Below are 20905 nucleotides of genomic sequence, written 5' to 3' on the forward strand. Positions count from 1 at the left end.
CTGACACATTATCACCCTTACACATAGCAAATCCTTCCCTTTCAATTACAGCTGTATAGCCTTTTTCAATTAGCAATAAAATGATAGCAGGGATCACCAACAAGCTACTAAATCTGGCAGGGTGCCTTGGCTCCAGACCTCATTAGAGCCTTGGCTCAAAGACTGGAGATGCAGAAATGAAAACAAGGTGGCTCCTACAGCACCAAGACAATATTTGGCCGATTGAGGTATCAAGGAGGCCTGGTAAAATTAAAATCAATAGAAATCAATGGGAACAGCATCTCATTTTCTGCTTTTGGACATGGTGACTCAAGGTTCATCAAGTTCAATAACCTTCAAGCCTGATTCTGTCCTTCCATGTCTTTTTAGCTACGCCAGTCCTATCATTGTTTGTAAGCACAGCCAACCTATTCTAACTCACTCCTCAGTCACATTATCACATTACGTGGCTTCCTTAATAGCATGTCCACAGTTCCATAAGCTCTCCCCTCCCACTTCGGCAGGGCAAAGACAACAAGAGCATGTCAATTCCATCCAGTTTTCCTCGACACAGCATTCTAACCTAGATTTATATTGGTTATTCCATTGCTATTTGATTGGAAATCTTACCCAACAGCATTTTTAGAGCAACTTTAGCACAGTGATTCAAGACAGTGCCAATTTTCCCGACAGTAATTACATTTCGGCAATAAATGTCAACTTCTCAATTATGTCCATATAGCCACCTCCCTAAAAATGTATTATTTTACATTTGTCTCACAAAGGGAACTTGACTGCAGTATACATAGTATATACTGTAACAGTTCTGCGATTCTGTGAAGTATTATGGTGGGTTCCAGATTGTACAGCAGACATTTCTAATCGGGTTAGAATTAAACCAAGCAGAGTAAAATATGCAGTGTAACAGTATTTAGTTTTAACAGCACACCAGAGCAAAACTGACTGTTAATTAGCACTTCTTTCAGGCAAAGATGAAACTCAACATTAGAACAACTAAAATCACAAAACAAAATAACCAAACACAGCATCAAGTTTTCACAGCACAGGTACTGCATAATTGTACATTCATTTTTAAAAGTGCATTATTCTTATCAAAAGAAGCCAGTCTGGACACTGACTGCCAACAAAAACAGTACTATGTGCAGAAGAATGCCTAAAGTTTTAAAAAATGTAATCAGCTCATTTTAACAAAAAGCAGCATTAATCTTGGAATGACTAACATTAAACAATAAGGATTTACATTAACATGAAGTTACAAACCCATGAGAACACACTTTTCATTTTATTTATAGTCAATTAAGCAGCTTCTGAATTCATTCCAAGTGAGGACACTGAAACCACTACTCACAGGGCTATCTGATGCATCATCGGCTAGCTGTAAACCAAAGTAGTCTCGTTCAGTCAGATCAAGGTGTCTGAAGACTAAATCCAATAGGACATGACCCTGATCGTGTTTCTGGAAAGTCAAAAATAAATCAATCGTAAATGTATCTCTTAAATAATGTGTTACCACCTGCAAATTAATTTGCAACAATTTGAAGACCATATATCATGGCTCCAAACACATGTATTTTAATGCACCATTATTATTGGAAAACAGAATTTGAACTTCACTTCAAACACATAACAGATGGAATTATCAAACCAGCTTCTTTTTTGGGTAGCAGTTAAATGGCATACTATGACTATTACAAGAGATGACTACAAATAAATTTATTCTTTCAAATACATTCATTTATTTAATTGAGTAAACACTTTAATCCACACAGCCATTAAAAAAAAATGTACCTTTCCATGAAAGGAGTTCAGTAAATCATGCAAACACTGTTCTGGCCCCTTGCCAACTAGGGTCATGAAAATTTCACATTCTTTTGGCAAACAAACATCAGAAATCTGCTGTTTTGACGCTCTGATATCATATGAATCCGTAGTTCAAATAGAAGGGAGCATTATCTTACATCAGATCAGACCTGGATCTCATGCTAAATCAAGGCTTCCCACACCATTTAGCAGCATTCTAAAACAAAGCCATGTTATGGAAAACTTGGCCCAGAAGACAATTCTCTAGCTGCTGAGTGATGTGGCACTACCTCATCAATACGATGATAAAACTAAGGAACATGCCATTCAGCCCACTGAATCTGCTCTGCATTTAGATCGAAAGAAATCATATAATCCTCAACTCCACTTTTCTGCCTTACTCCCCTAACCTTTGATACCCTACTAAAGAAATATCCATCTACTTTAGCCTTGAATAATTTAGTCATCCAGCCTTGACAGCACTCTGCAAAGTGCACAGATTCATTACCTTCAGACAAAAATCTTGGCTTAAAGTGGGCGACCATTTATTCAGATTGCGTTCACTGGTGACTGACATCCCAAAAGAAGAAAATCTCGAATAGCGTGTCAAACACCTTGACAGCGCTGGAGGCCGTGGTGGGGAGCTGGGTCCCTTTTTGGACGGGAGGTGAGGCCTCAGGTTTTGATACTCAGCGTGGTCTGGAGTCTAGGTGCCTTCACCGACTAAGGTGGTAGGATTGTAAATTGAGTATATTGTTTTGTTTTTCACTTTTATGCTGGAATTTTTATTCGTAGAATAGAAAAAATATCAAATACTTAAGTATCTGCATCTATGTATCTTGTACCTACGGTACGCTGTAAGTGGCATCTTTATAAACTTTTCACTGCTTTCATTTGAGCGCGTGTGACAATAAAGCTAATTTAATTCTAATTCATTTCAATTATTTTTACACTTCATTCCATTTGAAGTAAAGGCCAATATTTGACTTCCCTATTAGCCATTAAACTTAGATTCTAGCTTTTTGTGTTTCCTGCACTCAAAACCCCAAATCCTTCTGTTACAGCTTCCTGTAGTCTTTTCCCATTTAAATAATATTCAGCTCTTCTATTCGTCCTGCTAAAGTGAACAACCTCATTTTCCACATTATATTTTGTCTGTCATGATTTTGCCCACTCACTTAACCTCTCTATGGCCCTCTGCAGACACTTTGCACCATTACCAGTATTTCACTTCCCACCTATTTTTCTATCAGCAGCAAATTTGGCAATAGTATGTCCAGTTCCATCAAAATCATTAGCATGTATTGTAAATAACTGCTGTCCCAGCACTGATCCCTGTGGCACTCCATTAGTTACAGATTACCAACCTGACAATGCACACTTTATCCCAACTCTATGAGCTAATCCTCTATCCAAACTACTATGTTTACTTTATTAAATTGCCCAATTGATGGTACTGCAAATATCTTTTGCAAATCCAAATGTTATATCTACTGGCTTTTTTTTGAAATCTATCCTGTTTGTTACCACTGCTAAATATTTCCCTTTCATGAAGCCACGCTTACTCTGTTTGATCAAATGATGTTTTTCTAAGTATGCTGTCATTACATTGTTTATTATACTCTTAAGTGTTTCCAACAACAGATGGAAAGACAACTGGCCTACAGTTACTCAGAATCCGGGTAAACGTGCTACACTGGCACTTTTCCAATCCTCTGGGGCTGTTCCAGAATCTAAGGACACCTAGAAGATGGCAACCAGTGTATCTCAGTAGCAAACAGTGTAGAGCTGGAGATATACAGCAGGGCAGGCAGCATCAGGGGAGCAAGAAAGTTGACATTTCGGTCAGCATGTCTAGTGGCATTTATTGTGTATATTTCATTTCACTTTGGGCCCTTTGATTTACTATTTTTGGACTGTTATTAATATCCCCAAGATATAGGGAGAGGCTGAAAAAGTTGGGACTATTTTCCCTGGAGCGTCAGAGGCTGAGGGATGATCTTACAAAGGTTTATAAAATCATGAGGAGCATGGATTGGGTGAATAGTCAAGGTCTTTTACCTAGGGTGAGGTAGGATATAAAGGGCATAGGTTTAAGGTGAAGGACTTAAGGATCTGAGCAGTAACTTTTTCCACGCAGAGGGCAGTGCATGTACAGAATAAGCTTCCAGAGAAAGTGGAGGAGGTGGGTACAATTACAACATTTAAAAGGCATTGGGATGGGTATACGAATAGGGAGAGTTTAGATGGATATGGGCCATATGCTGCCAAATGGGACTAGGTCATATTGGGATTTTGGGCAGCGTGAATGAATCAGACTGAGAGGTTTGTATCTGTACTGTATAACTGTGACTCTACTGTGAAGACATACCATTATCCATATCTATTTGGGCAGCACGGTGGTTAGCACCGCTGCCTCACAGCGCCAGGGACCTGGGTTCAATTCCACCCTCAAGCGACTGTCTGTGTGGAGTTCGCACATTCTCCGTGTCTGCATGGGTTTCCTCTGGGTGCTCCAGTTTCCTCCCACAGTCCAAAGATGCGCAAGCTAGGTGGACACGCCATGCTAAATTGCCCGTAGTGTTCAGGGATGTGTAGATTAAGTGGATTATAGGGCGATGGTTTTAGGTCGGTGTTCCGAGGGTCGGTGCAGACTTGTTTGGCTGAAGGGCATTTCCATTCTGTAGGGATTCTATTCTATTCAACTCCTCCACCATTCGCTGACTCATTATTTCCCAGCCTTGTGCTCTCAGAGGCCAATGTTAACTTTGGCCCCTCTTTTTCTTTGTACATTTAAAATAAGCTCCTCCTGATCATTTGGAAATTATCTGGTAATATTTCCTGAGTTTATTTTCTTCCTGCATTATTTTTGCTCATCTTTCGTTGGTTTTTACAACTTATCCAATCCTATAGTTTGCCACAATGTACGTTTATTCTTTCAACTTGATACTATTAAACTTCTCTTTAACCATGGCTGACTTATCCCCTTCTTAGGATCCTTCTCATTGGAATATATTTCTGCACTGAGTCACGTACTATTTTCTTAAACATCCACCATTGCTCCCTAACCATGTTTTATGCTCAACTTCTTTCCCAGTGCACTTCAACAAAGTCAACCCTCATCCACATTTAATTACTCATTTCAGTTTAGCACAGTTGTTTCTGACACAAGTTTCTCACACTCAAACTGAATGCTAAATTCTACCATGTACTGGTACTATTCCTTAGGGGTCCCTTACTCAGAGACCATTTATTAAACCTGCCTCACTATACAACACCAGTTCCAAAATAGCCTGCTTCCTGGTTTGATCCATAATAGACTGTTCTAGGAAAACTTCTCAAATATAATCTATGAACCCTGGCCAGAGTCTGCACAGTGTGACAGAATGCAATGAGGAGCAGCTAGTGGCGGTGACATATAAAGAGAGATATTACCGATTAGATGAACAGGATCACCTCTCGGATGTGGAGATTAGGCGTCTAAAGCAAGCACTGAGAAACAACTGATTTTATTTATATCATTAGGCATGTCTTCTTGATCAACAGCCATGTTAAGTCATTGTCCAGGGGTGTTATGAGAATCAGAACGGATTACAGCAACTTTTCAGAATAGCATGACATACTTCTGCTAATTTTCTCATGTGTCCTCAACTCCACGTCATAAAAGGCTGTTGTAAAAGCTATCCATTAAGGACAACCCAAAGAGATTATGCAAATACATGAAGGACAAAAGGGTAACTGAGAATTGAACAGGGCCCTTTAAATCAATGAGGCCATCTATGTACGAAATCATGTCAGCATTTACTGTGGAGAAGGACTAGAAGCTAGAAAACTTCGGGAAATAAACAGTGATGTCTTGAAGTGTCCATATTACAGAACAAGAGGTACTTGACGTCTTAAAAGGTGAATAAATTCACAGGACTTGGATCAGGTATATCCCTGAACTTTGTAGGAAGCTAGGGCGAGAGGTTGCCAGGCCCCTTCCTGAGATATGTGTAGCATCAATAGCCATGGATGAGGTGCTGGAAGACTGGGGATTGACTACTGTGGTGCATTTAAGAAAAGTGATAAGGAAAAAGCAGGGAACTATAGGCTAATGAGCCTGACATCAGTGGTGGGCAAGTTTCTTTTAATTTATTCATTTGTGGAATACAGGCATTGCTGACTGGCCAGCATTCATTACCCATCTCTAAGTGGCCTTGAGCAGTTGCTGGTGAGCTGACTTCTGAACCGCTACAGACCCATAAAGCTATTACAAAGGAATTTCAAGATTTTGAACCAGCAGCAGTGATGAATCAACAATATATTTCTTAAATGAGGATGGTGAGTGCCTTGGAGGGGATCTTGAAGGTGGTGGTGTTCCCATATATCTCCTGCCCTTATCCTTTGAGATAGAAGTGGTTGTAGGTTTGTAAGGTGCCGTCTCAGGATCTTTGGTGAATTTCTGCATGTATCTTGTAGATAGTACATGCTGCCGTGACTGGGAGTTGGTGGTAAAGAGAGTGGATGCTTGTGGATGATGTAGTTCCACTGAAGCAGGCTGCTGTTCCTGGATGGTGTCAAGCTTCTTGAGTGTTGCTGGAGCTGCACTCATCCAAGCAAGCGGGGAGTATTCTATCACACTACTGATCTGTGCCTTGCAGTTGGTGGACAAGCTTTGGGGAGTCAGATGGTGAGTTACTCACCATAGGATTCCGAGCCTCTGACTTCCTCTTGTAGCCACTGTGTTAAATGTGGTGAGTCCAGTTGAGTTTCTGGTCAACGGTAACTCCAAGGATGTTGATAGTGAAGGACTCAGTGTTGGTAACACGACTGAATGTCAAGGGGCACTGATTAGATTGCCTCTTATTGGTGAGTCAAAGCCTGGTATTTGTGTTGCATGCATGTTACTTATTGAAATGCAACAATATCCAGGTGACAAGGACTGCTTTAGTATCTGAGGAGTCACAAATACTGTGGAACACTGCACAGTGAACATCCTCACTTCTGACCTTATAATGGAGGGAAGGCCATTGATGAAGAAGCTGAAGATGGTTGAGCCTAGGACACTACGCTGAGGAACTCCTGCGGAGATGTCCTGAAGCTGAGTTGACTGACCTCCAACAACCATGACCATCTTCCTATGTGTCAAAATTGGCTTGATGGTAGGAGACTGAGGGTGATGATAGAAGGTTTTGTTCAGACTGGAGACCAGTGACCAGCAGTGTGCTGTAAGGATCAGTGCTGGCTTCACTGTTTTCTTTCATTTATATAAATGATTTGGATGTGATTGTATGATTTGTATGGTTAGTAATTTTGCAGATGACATCAAAATTAGTGGTCTAGTGGATAGTGAAGGTGGTTACCTCAGTAAAATGGGATCTTGATTCGACAGGCCAAGGATGGCAGATGGAGTTTAATTTAGATAACCAGGAGATTTTGAATTTTCATATAAAACCAACAAGGGAAGGACTTACATAATTAAAAGTAGGGCCTTGGGTAGTGTTGTCAGAGAGAGACACCCAGAGGTCCAGGTACATAATTCTTCGAAGTTTGCATCACATGGAGAGACCGTGGTTATAAGGGCATTAAGCAGGCTTGCCTTCAATGTTCAGATCTTTGAGTACAGTATTTGAGATATCATGTTGAGGTTGTGCAGGATGGTGGCAAGGCCTCTGCTGGAGTATTGTGTCTGTCCCTATCTGGTCACCATGTTACAGGAAGGAGATCATTAAACTGGAGGGGGTTTAGGAAAGACTTACCAGGATGTTGCTGGGAATGGAAGGTTTGAGTCATGGAGGATTTGAGTTACAAGGAGAGGCTGAGACTTTTTCCACGGACATAGGAGGTTGAGGGGTGACCTTGTAAAGGTTTATAAAATCATAAGGGGTATAGATAAGCTGAATGGCAGGAGTCTTTGCCCTAGACTGAAGGGTTTCAAGACCAGAGGGCATATTTTTAAGGTGAAAGGAGAAAGGTTTAAAAAAATGAGGGGCTTTTTTTTTTGAGAAGAATGGTTCTTGTTTGGAATGGACTGTCAGAGTAAGGGGTGGATGTGGGTGCAGTCATAACATTTAAAAGACGTTTAGACAAGCTCACAAATAAGAAACGTTTGGAGAGATATGGGCCAGGCACAGGCAGGTGGGACTAGTCCAGTTAAGATTATGATCAGCATGGACTGATCGAATGAAGGGTCTATTTCATGCTGTTTGACTATGACTGTTTGTGTTACCTGAAGAAAAGGAAACTGCAACTTTCATCACATGACATTTCAAAGCACTTTACAGCCAAAGAAATACTTCTGAAATGCTGTCACTAGTGTAATACAATACTCAATACTGCACAGGAACAGGCCTTTCAAGCCCACCAAGCCTGCACCAATTCCTAATCCTGTTTAGGCTCATTACTTGCAAGGTTTCTATCATTCTGCTCACCTTCCATTCATGTATCTAGTCACGTTTAAGACATGTCTTGATAATATGCCTGCTTCCACCACCTTCACTAGTAGTGGGTTCCAGGCACCCATCATTATTTGTATGAAAAATTTTCCCCCCCTTCTAGTTGACCTTTCCACCTTGGGAAAAAGCCTCTCACTATCCACCCCATCTATGCCTCTCATAATTCTGAAGATCATTCAAGTCACCCCTCAGCGTCTGTCCTTCCAGTGAAAATGGAGTTTATCCAATTGTTCCTCAAAATTAAAAATCCTTCAGATCAGACAACACCCTCGTGAATCTTCTCTGCACCCTCTCCAAAACATCCACGTCCTTCTGGTAGTCTGGTGACCAGAAGTGCATGCAATATTCCAAACGTGGCCTGAATAAAGTTTTGTACAGCTGTGACATACTTTGCCAACCTTCATATTCGATGCCCTGACTAATGAAGGCAAGCATGCTGTATACCTTCTTGGCCACCTTATCCACCCACGTTGTCACTTTCTGACACCTTTCAGTAGCCAATTATCACTTAGCAATATCTCAAACATCATAATTACCAAAAATTGTTCTAATACAGTTAAAAAATTGACCAGGGTTGGAGTACAACATGGGAAAATGTGAAGTGTTTCATTTCAGAAGGAGAACAAAAGAACAGAGTTTTACTTAAATGGAGAAAAGCTGCAGAAAGTTGCAAAACAGAGGCTTGAGGTACTTGTGTACAAAAAGAGTCACAAAGCTAGTACACAGGTGCAGCAAGTAATTAGAAGGCAAATGGAACATTAGCTCTTAATTCCAAGAGGGCTGGAGTAAAAAGGCAGGGAAATCTCACCGCAACTGTCCATGTGTTGATAAGATTGCATCCGGATTCCTGAGTAAATGGTGGAGTTAAACATATTTTGCATGGGTCTTTACAGTGGAAGATGCTTTGAATATTCCTTTAAAGTATACAGGGGAAGAATTAGGTACCATCACTAGACAATAGTTTTGGCCAGATCATTTAAGGAAACATAGTGTTTCATTGTAGGCAGTTCAGAGAAGGTTCACTATGATGATCCCCAGCAGGGAGGCACTGGTTTGCAAGCAAAGGGTATACAGGTTGCACTCCCAACCTCGCTGGAGTTTAGAAGGAGGAGAGGTGTTCTCATCAAAACCTATAGGATTCTTAAGGGGCTGGACAGGATAAATGCCGAAAAATGTGCGAGTGTCCGGTACCAGAGGGCATCGTTTCAGAATCAACAGGCATACATTTAAGGCAGAGATGAGGAGTCTTCTCCAGGCAGACTGCCTGTAATAGAATAGTCCCCAGCCAGGCCAGTGGAGAGATGTCCAATAAAACTCATGAAGCCAGACATCATTCAGCACAAAGGAATTAACACTTCACCCACCACAGTGACAGCAAGATGTGATGCAGCAACTGAGGGTCCTTCAATTATCCCTTCCAAACATGCTATTTGCCATTTAGAAAGACAAAGGAGACAGATCCATACAAATACCATCAACCACAAGTTTTCCTCCAACCCACAAATCATCTGCAATGACCATTCCTTCACTGTACTTGGGTCAAAATACTGGAATTCCTTTCCCAACAGTATTGGTGATGTACCATGACCCAAAGCAGATCACCCCCATCTTTACAGTCATTAAAGATGGGCAAATTAGGCCGAGACAGCGATGCCCAATGAATAAAAAAAGTTTATCATGTGCTACAATAAACCTACTACCTTAGCACAGGAGCAAAGACTCTTAAAAGGAACCTGGTTTTTGATGATAAGTCTATATGTATTCCACCAGTTATTTTAAACAAAAATATTCAGCAAGTTTTTACATTTTGGCAAAGCCAACAGCTGCGGCTCTCGTGGAAATGATGTTACACATAAGCATGAACCAAACTGAAGGAGGTGCAGAGAACCTTTTGCTTTTATGTTGTCTCTGACTTCCCTTGTCAGCCACAGATGCCTCACCTTCCCTTTCGTAAGCTTCTTTTCCCTAGGGATGAATTTTTTTGCTGTGTCTCCCGAATTACTGCCAGAAATTTCTGCCATTGCGATCCACTGTCTTTCCTGCTAGGTTCCTCTCCTGGTCAGCTCTTCCCTTATGCCTCTGTAGTTGCCTATATTCAACTGTAATTCCGTTACATCGGATTCTACCTTCTCCTTCTCAAATTACAGAGTAAATTCTACCACGTTATGGTCACTGTCTCCGAAGGGTTCCTGTACCGTAAACTCCCTGACCAAGACTGCCTCATAGCACAACATCAAATTCAGATGCCGTTGACTTGCTCATCAAGCTGGCTGGTCTTCATTCAGATGTTTCATCACCATGCTCGGTATCATCATCAGTGAGGCCCTCCGATGAAGTAACGGTGTTGTACTACGCTTGGAATTTACAGTGTCCAGTCCGTTATGGTAAGTAGTGTCATTTCCAGTTTTGATCTGTATGTGTTTGTACATGGGTCCAATTATATATGTTTGATGATTGCATTATGGGTTCAGAACCATGTCTCTAGGAATTCATTTTTGGCTTGGGTTACTATATAGTTACATTGTTCCAGTTTAACTGACGGCCTTCATTGTCTGAGTGTATTGATATTAAAGAAAATTAACCGTGTCATTTTGCTGCGAGCTGATGTTTGTGTATTCTGATGGTTAGTTTCCTTCCTGTCTGTCCAGTGTAATGTTTGTGGCAGTTGTCACATGGTATTTTGTAAACTGTGTTGGTTCAATGTGTTACAGGAATGGGGTCTTTAATGCTTGTGAGTGTTTGTCATAAAGTGGCTGTGGGCTTGTGTGCTACCATGATTCCTAGTGGTCTTAGGAGTCTTGTTGTCAGTTCTGATATGCTCTTGATGTAGGGCAGTATGGCTAGTGTGTTAGGGCATACTGTGCCCTCTTGTTGTTTAGTAGGCACCTGATGAGGTTGCAGGAATATCCATTCACAGTGAAGATGTTGCATGGGTGCTCTTCCTCTTTCCTGCATAGTTCTGGTGTGTTGCAGTGAGTGGTGGCCCATCTCGTGTCCTAATACAGCTTTGTTTATGGAGGCTGGGGTGGTTATGGAAATTGAGGGCTCGGTCAGTGTGGGTTGCTTTCCTGTATACTAGGTTTGGAACACCCCATTGGTGATACGTTCAACTCTGATACCTGGAAATAGAAGCTGGTTGTTGTTTTCTTCTTCTCTTGCAAATTTAATCCCCTTGAATACGTTGTTGACAAGATGGTAGGGCTCTTCTAGTCTGTTGTGTTTAACAATGTCAAATGTGTCATCTATGTACGAGATCCACAATTTACGTTCAATGCGGGGGGGGGGGGTTCTAATGTGTTCTGGTCTTTGCATTACTGCCTCTGCAATGAGTCCTGAGATGGGTGACCCCATGTGTGTGCCGTTGATCTGTTTACATACTTGATCATTAAAAATGAAGTGCGTGGAGAGGCACAGGTCTAGTAAGTTGAGTACGTTGTCATTGCTGATGGAGCTGCTGGTCTGTATTCCTGCTTCGTCTAGTAATGTGGCCGGTATTTCTTTGCTAGTGGGATGTCAATTTATGTGAATAATGCTGTGTCGTCAAAGGATACCATAATCTCTTTGTTGCTGATTTTTGAAGTGGAGGATATTCGTGCCTTCTGGTTTTGTTGTCATAGTCCGTCTTGGTTATCTGCCCTGCATCCTTCAGTCTCTTCAGGTGTCTGGGTGTTCATATTATCTAGCTATGGTGTTGCGTCTATCGCCATCTGTTGGGAGGAAAGCGCAGGCATTGCTCGCAAATGCAAACACTTACCAACGGGTGGTGACAGACCCAACACCATAGTAACATAATAGGAACTGCAGATGCTGGAGAATCCAAGAAAACAAGGTGTGGAGCTGGATGAACACAGCAAGCCAAGCAGCATCTTGGGAGCATGAAAGCTGACGTTTCGGACCTAGACCCTTCATGTCCATCCTGGGCCTCCTGCAGTGCCACAACGATGCCACCCAAAATAACAAGGTGTGGTGCTGGATGAACACAGCAGGCCAAGCAGCATTTAGGACCACAAAAGCTGACGTTTCGGGCCTAGGCCCTTCATCAGTAAAGCCTTTCTGAAGGACGGTCTAGGCCTGAAACGACAGCTTTTGAGCTCCTAAGATGCTGCTTGGCCTGCTGTGTTCATCCAGCTCCACACTTTGTTATCTTGGATTCTCCAGCATCTGCAGTTCCCATTATCTCTGATGCTACCTGAAGGATGCAGGAACAGCAACTCATATTCTGCTTGGGAACCCTGCAGCCCAATGGTAAAAATGTGGATTTCACAAGCTTCAAAATCTCCCCTCCCCCTACCGCATCCCAAAACCAGCCCAGCTTGTCCCCACCTCCCTAACCTGTTCTTCCTCTCACCTACGCCCCCTTCCCACCTCAAGCCGCAGCCTCATTTCCTACCTACAAACCTCATCCTGCCCCCTTGGCCTGTCTGTCCTCCCTATCTCCCCAGCTACACTCACCTTTACTGGATCCATCCCTGTCTCTTTAACTTGTCTGTCTTCTCTCCACCTATCTTCTCCTCTATCTATCTTCAATCTGCCTCCCCCCTCTCCCTACTTATTTCAGAACCCTCCCCTCCTCCCCCTCCCCCACCTAATTTCTGATGAAGGGTCTAGGCCTGAAACATCAGCTTTCCTGCTCGGCCTGCTGTGTTCATCCAGCTCCACACCTTGTAACCATAGCTAGACAATAGGATTTCCCAGACACCTGAAGAGACAAAAGATGCAGGACAGATAACCGAGATGGACCACATGAGAATGAAACCAGAATGCACAAACACCCCTCACTTCTGTGGACTTCCTAAAGAACACAAACCAGACATCCCCCTCAGACCAATTGTTTCCCTACCAGGTACACCTTTACACAAACTGGCCAAGAACTACAGAGACTGAAATTGCTAGTCGACGATCACTGCATTGCATCGACTCAACCCAAGAATTCCTCAATACCCACAAGAACACAACAACAAAAAGATTAGTATCCTTTGACAGCATTATTGGCATCCCATGAGCCAAAGAAACACTGGCCACATTACTAGATAAAGCAGGAATGCAGATCAGCAACTCAATCAGCAATGACAACATACTCGAACTAGCAGACCTGTGCCTCACCACACACTTCATCTTAATGGTTAAGTATACAAACAGATCAATGGCACACCCATGGGGTCACCCATCTCAGGACTCATCACAAAGGCAGTCATGAAAAGACTAGAACACATCTGAATTCTCCCCTGCATTCAACCTAAAGAGTGAAATGATACACAGATGACATCTTTGTCATTATTAAATGCAATAAACTAGAAGGCACCCACCATCTCGTTAACAATGTATTCAAGTCTCAAGCATATAAATTCCAAGGAGCCTGATTCTCCACTAAGAAAGCCATCAACAAACACAGGGCTAGACCCCATATCTAAGGTTTTGGAACAGATTCGTAGCTCGGATTGTGGGTGTTGAAGTTGGTTGGCTTAATGAACATTAAGTCAGTAGTCAGTGAGAAGTAGTGAACAAGTCACATCTGTGTTTGTACATCCACATGAACACCTAATGTGAATGTAATTAAAATGCAATAACTGAACCTAAGGTAAGTGAGCATGAGTCTGTACGCTCAAAACATTTGAGACGGATCCCAAATCTGTGATTGTTTGCTTCAGAATTTCTGACAGCTACGCTAACTTAAAATCTTGTAGTGCTGAAAGAAACATTTTCTGTTAAAGCTTTTCTTCTTACAGTTGTTACATTTACCGACGTAAATGAGAACAAAACATTATGCCATATGAAAAAAGTGTTGAATGGTTGGCAAGTGGGCTCTGGTAGGCATCACCATGGAGAATGCACCATTTAATTTATAATTACCAGTTAACTATCAAGCTTCATCTAAATTTAAGCCAGGCTGATTGACACTGACTGATCAGGGATTAACTTGAGATATGAATCACAGTATAGCTGTTGTTTATTTTGTTAAACTAAAACAGGTGCAATCTATCCACAGTCGGTTCTGCCATAACAATAGTTGCTTTTCCTGTGTAACATTGCGTTATAGAAAATCGCGCTATAGAAATAACAGGGCCAATGGGAAAAGTGGGGTTAGGATCAGACCACCAAAACAAAAAAAAAGTCAAAAACCTAACAAAAAGGATAGCACAGTTTGAATAAATTTTGAATTCATTTCACAATAATGAGATAAAAGCAAATTTATCCCCTTACTTGGAAAAAGTGGTGTCAAGGTGACTTGATGGGGAAGGTGATTTTGAGGTTGGTCTGTTGTTAATGAAGGGGCTGAGGGTCAATATCAATTGTCATCACCATCTTCCGGTGCAGTTGTGGTTACAGGATTAAGGCAGAAAATAGTTATTCCAGAAGTGGATAGCTCGGAGGTCGGCTTAAAAAAAATTCAAGCTTTTGGTGTTTTGTTCTTTTTCTTCTTTCATGAAGAAACTGTTCATAGGGTGCCAAATAATGTCTTATTTCACGAAATGCTACCCTACTACGTTCTGAAACAGAAGTGGAAAGCTCCAGTGGTGCTGCATCCAAGACTACTACTACTTCATCTTTAGCTTCCAATTCCCCAGTGACAAGTTGTTGTAGATCAGCTGTAGAGAGAGCTTCAGAATGGGACTCAAGCAGCTCTTCAACATCCTCGGTCTCCATTTCTTCAAATCTAACTTGCTTGGCAAGATCAGTACAATGGTTTTGAGATTCTTGGGAGTTCCTCTGATGGATCAAAGCCTTTAAAATCTTGGAAAAAAAAAATCTGGGAGAAGGCTCCAAACTGCATGCGAGCAGTCCTTACTAACATCTCTGCAGGCCACCACGCTAGCATCAACTACATTCTTGATGTTAAAGCTATTTGAAAGGGTTAGAGCCTTTCTTTTACATTTGCCACCTGCAATTGTATTACCAGGATGCTTCTTGCTAACATTCTGTCACTTTGATCTCACATTTTTGAGGGTAACATGGCAGAATTTACAATAAAAATGAAAATCACAGAGTGCTGTACCTCTCACAGAAAGCACTTCATGACAAAGTCTGCAAAATAATCACATGATGTTGGTGAGAAGACTCTTAACTTTGATATTGCACGCATTCAGAACGATCTTGTGATGCTGACACACTCCTCCACACACCGATAGAATCCTTATAGCAATAGCATTCCCCTATTCATCAGTCCCATTATAGTCAATTTGCATTACCGGACATGCATTATAGCAGAACCGGCTGCACATGTACTTTGTTTCCAAACTGTACAAGATGAAAAGCTTTAACAAAAAGTATCTTTTTTCACCAATACTCAAAGTTCTATATCACCAAACCACTACTAGCATTGGAACAGTATCTCTGAAAAAAGTCAAAACTTTCCAAAGTGAAAACTTAGAGAACTAAAGGCAGAAAAAAAATTCAATATGAATGTCAAAATTCTAATGTTATTTTTTTCTTCAGCAACCCCCCCACCTCCCCCAACCCAGTACAATCAGTCTGAATTGAACAAACCAGCTTACAAGACCAAGCCAAATTGCTCTTGCTGTAAAGGCACCTTTTCAAATAAATTAATAACAAATGAATTGATTAAGTGATTTTCAGTTATTTTAAATCAAGTTGCTCATACATGGTAGACCGGACTGATAAAAATACTCATTAATGATGATAAAGTCATCTCAGCCGCATTCACAAGCCACTCAAATAATAAACTCTCGCAAATTAAAGTGGACCATGCTGATGCTTTTGCCTGTTTTACGGGGCCACAGATTAAAATTCCTTTCCAGAGATTTGACCACAAAATTCTCAGCTGATTCTTCCTTGCATTTCTGGAAGAATGTCTCGTTAGGTAGTCCCTCAGGATCAAGGATGACTCTCTTCCATCTTATTTTGGATTCTGATGCACAGTTGCAGCAATGCGTGCCAGTAAAATATACTGATAAACCAACTCTGCCACAATTTGGGTAGAATTGGGTTGCAGGATTGTGCACTCCTAGAATGCTGTAATTTCTGAAAATGTATTCATGGGATGTAACCATCACTTACTAAACCAGAATTCATTGCCTGAACTTAATTATCCTTAAAGTGGTGGTGGCAAGCTGCCTTCATGAACTGCTGCTGTCAGCAATGGAGTTCCAGACTTCCGACCCAGTGTCAATGAAAGAACAGTGAAAAGTTCCAAGTCAGGATTGAAAGACATTTAGAGACCTGTCAGGTGGGGGCACTCCAACATATATACTCTTTTGTCCTACTAAGTCATATAGAATATAGAACACTACAGCGCAGTACAGGCCCTTCGGCCCTCGAAGTTGCGCCGACCTGTGAAACCAAACTGAAGCCCATCTAACCTACACTACTGCATTATTATCCATGTTTATCCACAGACCATTTAAATGTCCTTAAAGTTGGCAAGTCTACCACTGTTGCAGGCAGGGCATTCCACACCCTTACTACACCGAGTAAAGAACCTACACCTGATATCTGTCCTACATCTATCAGCTGTCAATTTAAAGGGATGTCCCCTTGTGCGAGCCATCTCCATCCAAGGAAAAAGGCTCGCACTGTCCACCCTACCTAATCCTCTGATCATCTTGTATGTCTCTATTAAGTCGCCTCTCAACCTTCTTCTCTGTAATGAAAACAGCCTCAACACCCTCAGCCTGTCCTCATAAGACCTTCCGTCCATACCAGGCAACATCCTGGAAATTCTCCTCTGCACCTTTTCCAATGCTTCCATATCCTTCCTATAGCGCATCGATGAGAACTGTATGCAATACTCCAAGTGCAGCCGCACCAGAGTTTTGTACAGCTGCAACATGACCTCATGGCTCTGAAATTCAATCCCTCTACCAATAAAACCCAACACACCGTTACAGACTAAGGGGGTGGCCATGGGCACCCGCATGGGCCCCAGCTATGACTGCCTCTTTGTAGGTTACGTGGAACAGTCCCTCTTCCGCACCTACACAGGCCCCAAACCCCACCTCTTCCTCCGGTACATTGATGACTGTATCGGCGCCGCCTCTTGCTCCCCAGAGGAGCTCGAACAGTTCATCCACTTCACCAACACCTTCCACCCCAACCTTCAGTTCACCTGGGCCATCTCCAGCACATCCCTCACCTTCTTGGACCTCTCAGTCTCCATCTCAGGCAACCAGCTTGTAACTGATGTCCATTTCAAGCCCACCGACTCCCACAGCTACCTAGAATACACCTCCTCCCACCCACCCTCCTGCAAAAATTCCATCCCCTAGTCCCAATTCCTCCGCCTCCGCCGCATCTGCTCCCACAATAAGACATTCCACTCCCGCACATCCCAGGTGTCCAAGTTCAAGGACCGCAACTTTCCCCCCACAGTTATCGAGAACGCCCTTGACCGCGTCTCCCACATTTCCCGCAGCACATCCCTCACACCCCGTCCCCGCCACAACCGCCCAAAGAGGATCCCCCCTCGTTCTCACACACCACCCCACCAACCTCCGGATACAACGCATCATCCTCCGACACTTCCGCAATCTACAATCCGACCCCACTACCCAAGACATTTTTCCATCCCCTCCCCTGTCTGCTTTCCAGAGAGACCACTCTCTCCGTGACTCCCTTGTTCGCTCCACACTGCCCCCCCAACCCCACCACACCCGGCACCTTCCCCTGCAACCGCAGGAAATGCTACACTTGCCCCCACACCACCTCCCTCACTCCTATCCCAGGCCCCAAGATGACATTCCACATTAAGCAGAGGTTCACCTGCACATCTGCCAATGTGGTATACTGCATCTACTGTACCCGGTGTGGCTTCCTCTACATTGGGGAAACCAAGCGGAGGCTTGGAGACCGCTTTGCAGAACACCTCCGCTCAGTTCGCAACAAACAACTGCACCTCCCAGTCGCAAACCATTTCCACTCACCCTCCCATTCTTTAGATGACATGTCCATCATGGGCCTCCTGCGGTGCCACAATGATGACACCCGAAGGTTGCAGGAACAGCAACTCATATTCCGCCTGGGAACCCTGCAGCCTAATGGTATCAATGTGGACTTCACCAGTTTCAAAATCTCCCCTTCCCCCACCACATCCCTAAACCAGCCCAGTTCGTCCCCTCCCCCCACTGCACCACACAACCAGCCCAGCTCTTCCCCTCCACCCACTGCATCCCAAAACCAGTCCAACCTGTCTCTGCCTCCCTAACTGGTTCTTCCTCTCACCCATCCCTTCCTCCCACCCCAAGCCGCACCCCCATCTACCTACTAACCTCATTCCACCTCCTTGACCTGTCCGTCTTCCCTGGACTGACCTATCCCCTCCCTACCTCCCCACCTGTACTCTCTCCACCTATCTTCTTTTCTCTCCATCTTCGGTCCGCCTCCCCCTCTCTCCCCATTTATTCCAGAACCCTCACCCCATCCCCCTCTCTGATGAAGGGTCTCGGCCCGAAACGTCAGCCTTTGTGCTCCTGAGATGCTGCTTGGCCTGCTGTGTTCATCCAGCCTCACATTTTATTATCCAACACACCGTACGCCTTCTTAACAACCCTATCAACCTGGGTGGCAACTTTCAGGAGTCTATGCACATGGACACCAAGATCTCTCTGCTCATCCACACTACCAAGAATCTTACCATTAGCCCAGTACTCTCTATTCCTGTTACCTCTTCCAAAGTGAATCACCTCACACTTTTCCGTATTAAACTCCATTTGCCACACCTCAGTCCATCTCTGCAGCTTATCTCTGTCCCTCTGTAACATGCAACATCCTTCTGCGCTATCCACAACTCTGCTGACTTTAGAGTCATATGCAAATTTACTAACCCATCCTTCTACGCCCTCATCCAGGTCATTTATAAAAATGACAAGTGACCTCAAAACAGATCCTTGCTGCACACCACTAGTAACTGAACTCCAGGGTGAACATTTCCCATCAACCACCGCCCTCTGTCTTCTTACAACTAGCCAATTTTTGATCCAAACCGCTAAATCACCCTCAAACCCATGGCTCTGTATTTTAGGCAGCAGCCTACCGTGGGGAACCTTATCAAATGCTTTACCGAAATCCACATACACCACATCAACCGCTTTACCCTCATCCACTCTGTTTGGTCACCTTCTCAAAGAACTCAAGGTTTTGAGGTACGACCTACCCTTCACAAAACTGCATGACTATCCCTAATCAAATTATTCCTTTCTAGATGATTATAAATCCTACCTCTTCTAATCCTTTCCAACACTTTACCCACAACCAAAGTAAGGCTCATTGATCTGTAATTACCAAGACTGTCCCTCCTCTCCTTCTTGAACAAGGGGGCAACATTTGCTATCCTCCAGTCTTCTGGAACTACTCCTGAAGACAATGACAACAAAGATCAAAGCCAAAGGCTCTGCAATCTCCTCCCTAGCTTCCCAGAGAATGCTAGGATACATCCCATCCAGCCCAGGGGACTTATCTATTTTCACACCTTGCAGAATTGCTAACACCTCCTCCTTGTGAACTTCAATCCTGTCTGGTCTAATAGCCTATATCTCAATATTCTATGGGGTTGGAAAGAAGTTGTTGAAGTAGCCTGGTTAAGTTGTAGCGGTATATTTTGCAGGTGGAACATGCTGCTGCCATCGAGCATCAATTGTTAAAGAACTGAGGGATCATCCAGTGAGGCTTTGGGGTTGGAGCTAAGAAATAAAGGAATGGTGACATTACCTGGGTTGTACTCTCGACCACCAAATAGTCAACAGGAATTAGAGGAACAAATATGCAGATAAAAACATCTAGACTGGGGAGACTTCCAGGAGCTATAGGATTGTATTAGTGGGGGATTTTTATTTTCCTAACAGACTGGGACTGCCAGTGTCAAGGGCTTAGATGGAGTGGAATTTGTTAGATGCGCGCAAGAAAATTTCCCCAAGCAGTATATAGAGGGTCTTACGTGGGAAGGGACAAAATGGGAACCACTCTTGGGAAACACAGGAGGACTGGTGACTGAGGTGACAGTGGGGTAGCACTTTGGGACCAGTGACCATAGTTCTTTTAAATTTAAAATGGATACGGAGAGGGTCAAACCTGGTTCACAGGTTCAAGTTCTAAACTGCGGCAAGGTGAATTTTGATGGAATTAGATAAGTGCTTGCAGAGGTTGATTGGAGTAGCTTGTTTGCAAGAAAAAGGGACCTCCAGCAAGTGGGAGACCTTTAAAAGTGTGATACCTAGAGTTCTAGGACTACATGTTCCTATGAGGGTGAAGGGCAAGGTTGGCAGGAACAGGAAACCCTGGATGACAAGAAATATTGAGGCTTTGACCAGAAAAAGGAGATGACACAGCTCAGGTACAGACAGCTAAGGTGAAGGGAATCCTGGAGGTATGTAGGGGATACAGAAATATACTGAAGGAGGAAATCAGGAGGGCGAAAACGGGGCATGACACAGCTTTGGTTGAGAAGAGTAGGGTGAATCCAAAGAGATTATTTAAGTATAAAAGGAAAAAGAATAACTGCCGAGGGAATAGGACCTTTCAAGGAACAAAGTGGACATATATGTGTGGAACCAAAGAAAACAGGTGAGGTCCTCAATGAACATTCTTCCTCTGTGTTTACTGTGGAGAAAGTCATGCAAAGACATGGGAACTTAGGGAGGTTAGTAGTAATAACTTGGGGACAGTCCATTTCACAGTAGAGGTGGCATTGGAAGTATCAATACGTATGAAGGTGGATA

At 43.1% G+C, this 20905-nt stretch overlaps 1 protein-coding gene across 5 annotated transcripts in view; it reads right to left on the reverse strand.

Moving 5' to 3' along the window:
* The window catches only part of ptpn4a (protein tyrosine phosphatase non-receptor type 4a), a 307008-nt gene that overhangs the window by 172529 nt on the left and 113574 nt on the right, over positions 1–20905 (reverse strand). For all 5 annotated transcript variants that reach the window (XM_048534273.2, XM_048534272.2, XM_048534276.2 and 2 more), the window contains one exon: positions 1349–1456. In XM_048534273.2, the coding sequence (XP_048390230.1) occupies positions 1349–1456 (108 nt within the window). The remainder of the gene's footprint in view (positions 1–1348; positions 1457–20905) is intronic.

The sequence above is a fragment of the Stegostoma tigrinum genome, chromosome 7 (genome assembly GCF_030684315.1).
Source record: "Stegostoma tigrinum isolate sSteTig4 chromosome 7, sSteTig4.hap1, whole genome shotgun sequence".
Classification (NCBI taxonomy): domain Eukaryota; kingdom Metazoa; phylum Chordata; class Chondrichthyes; order Orectolobiformes; family Stegostomatidae; genus Stegostoma; species Stegostoma tigrinum.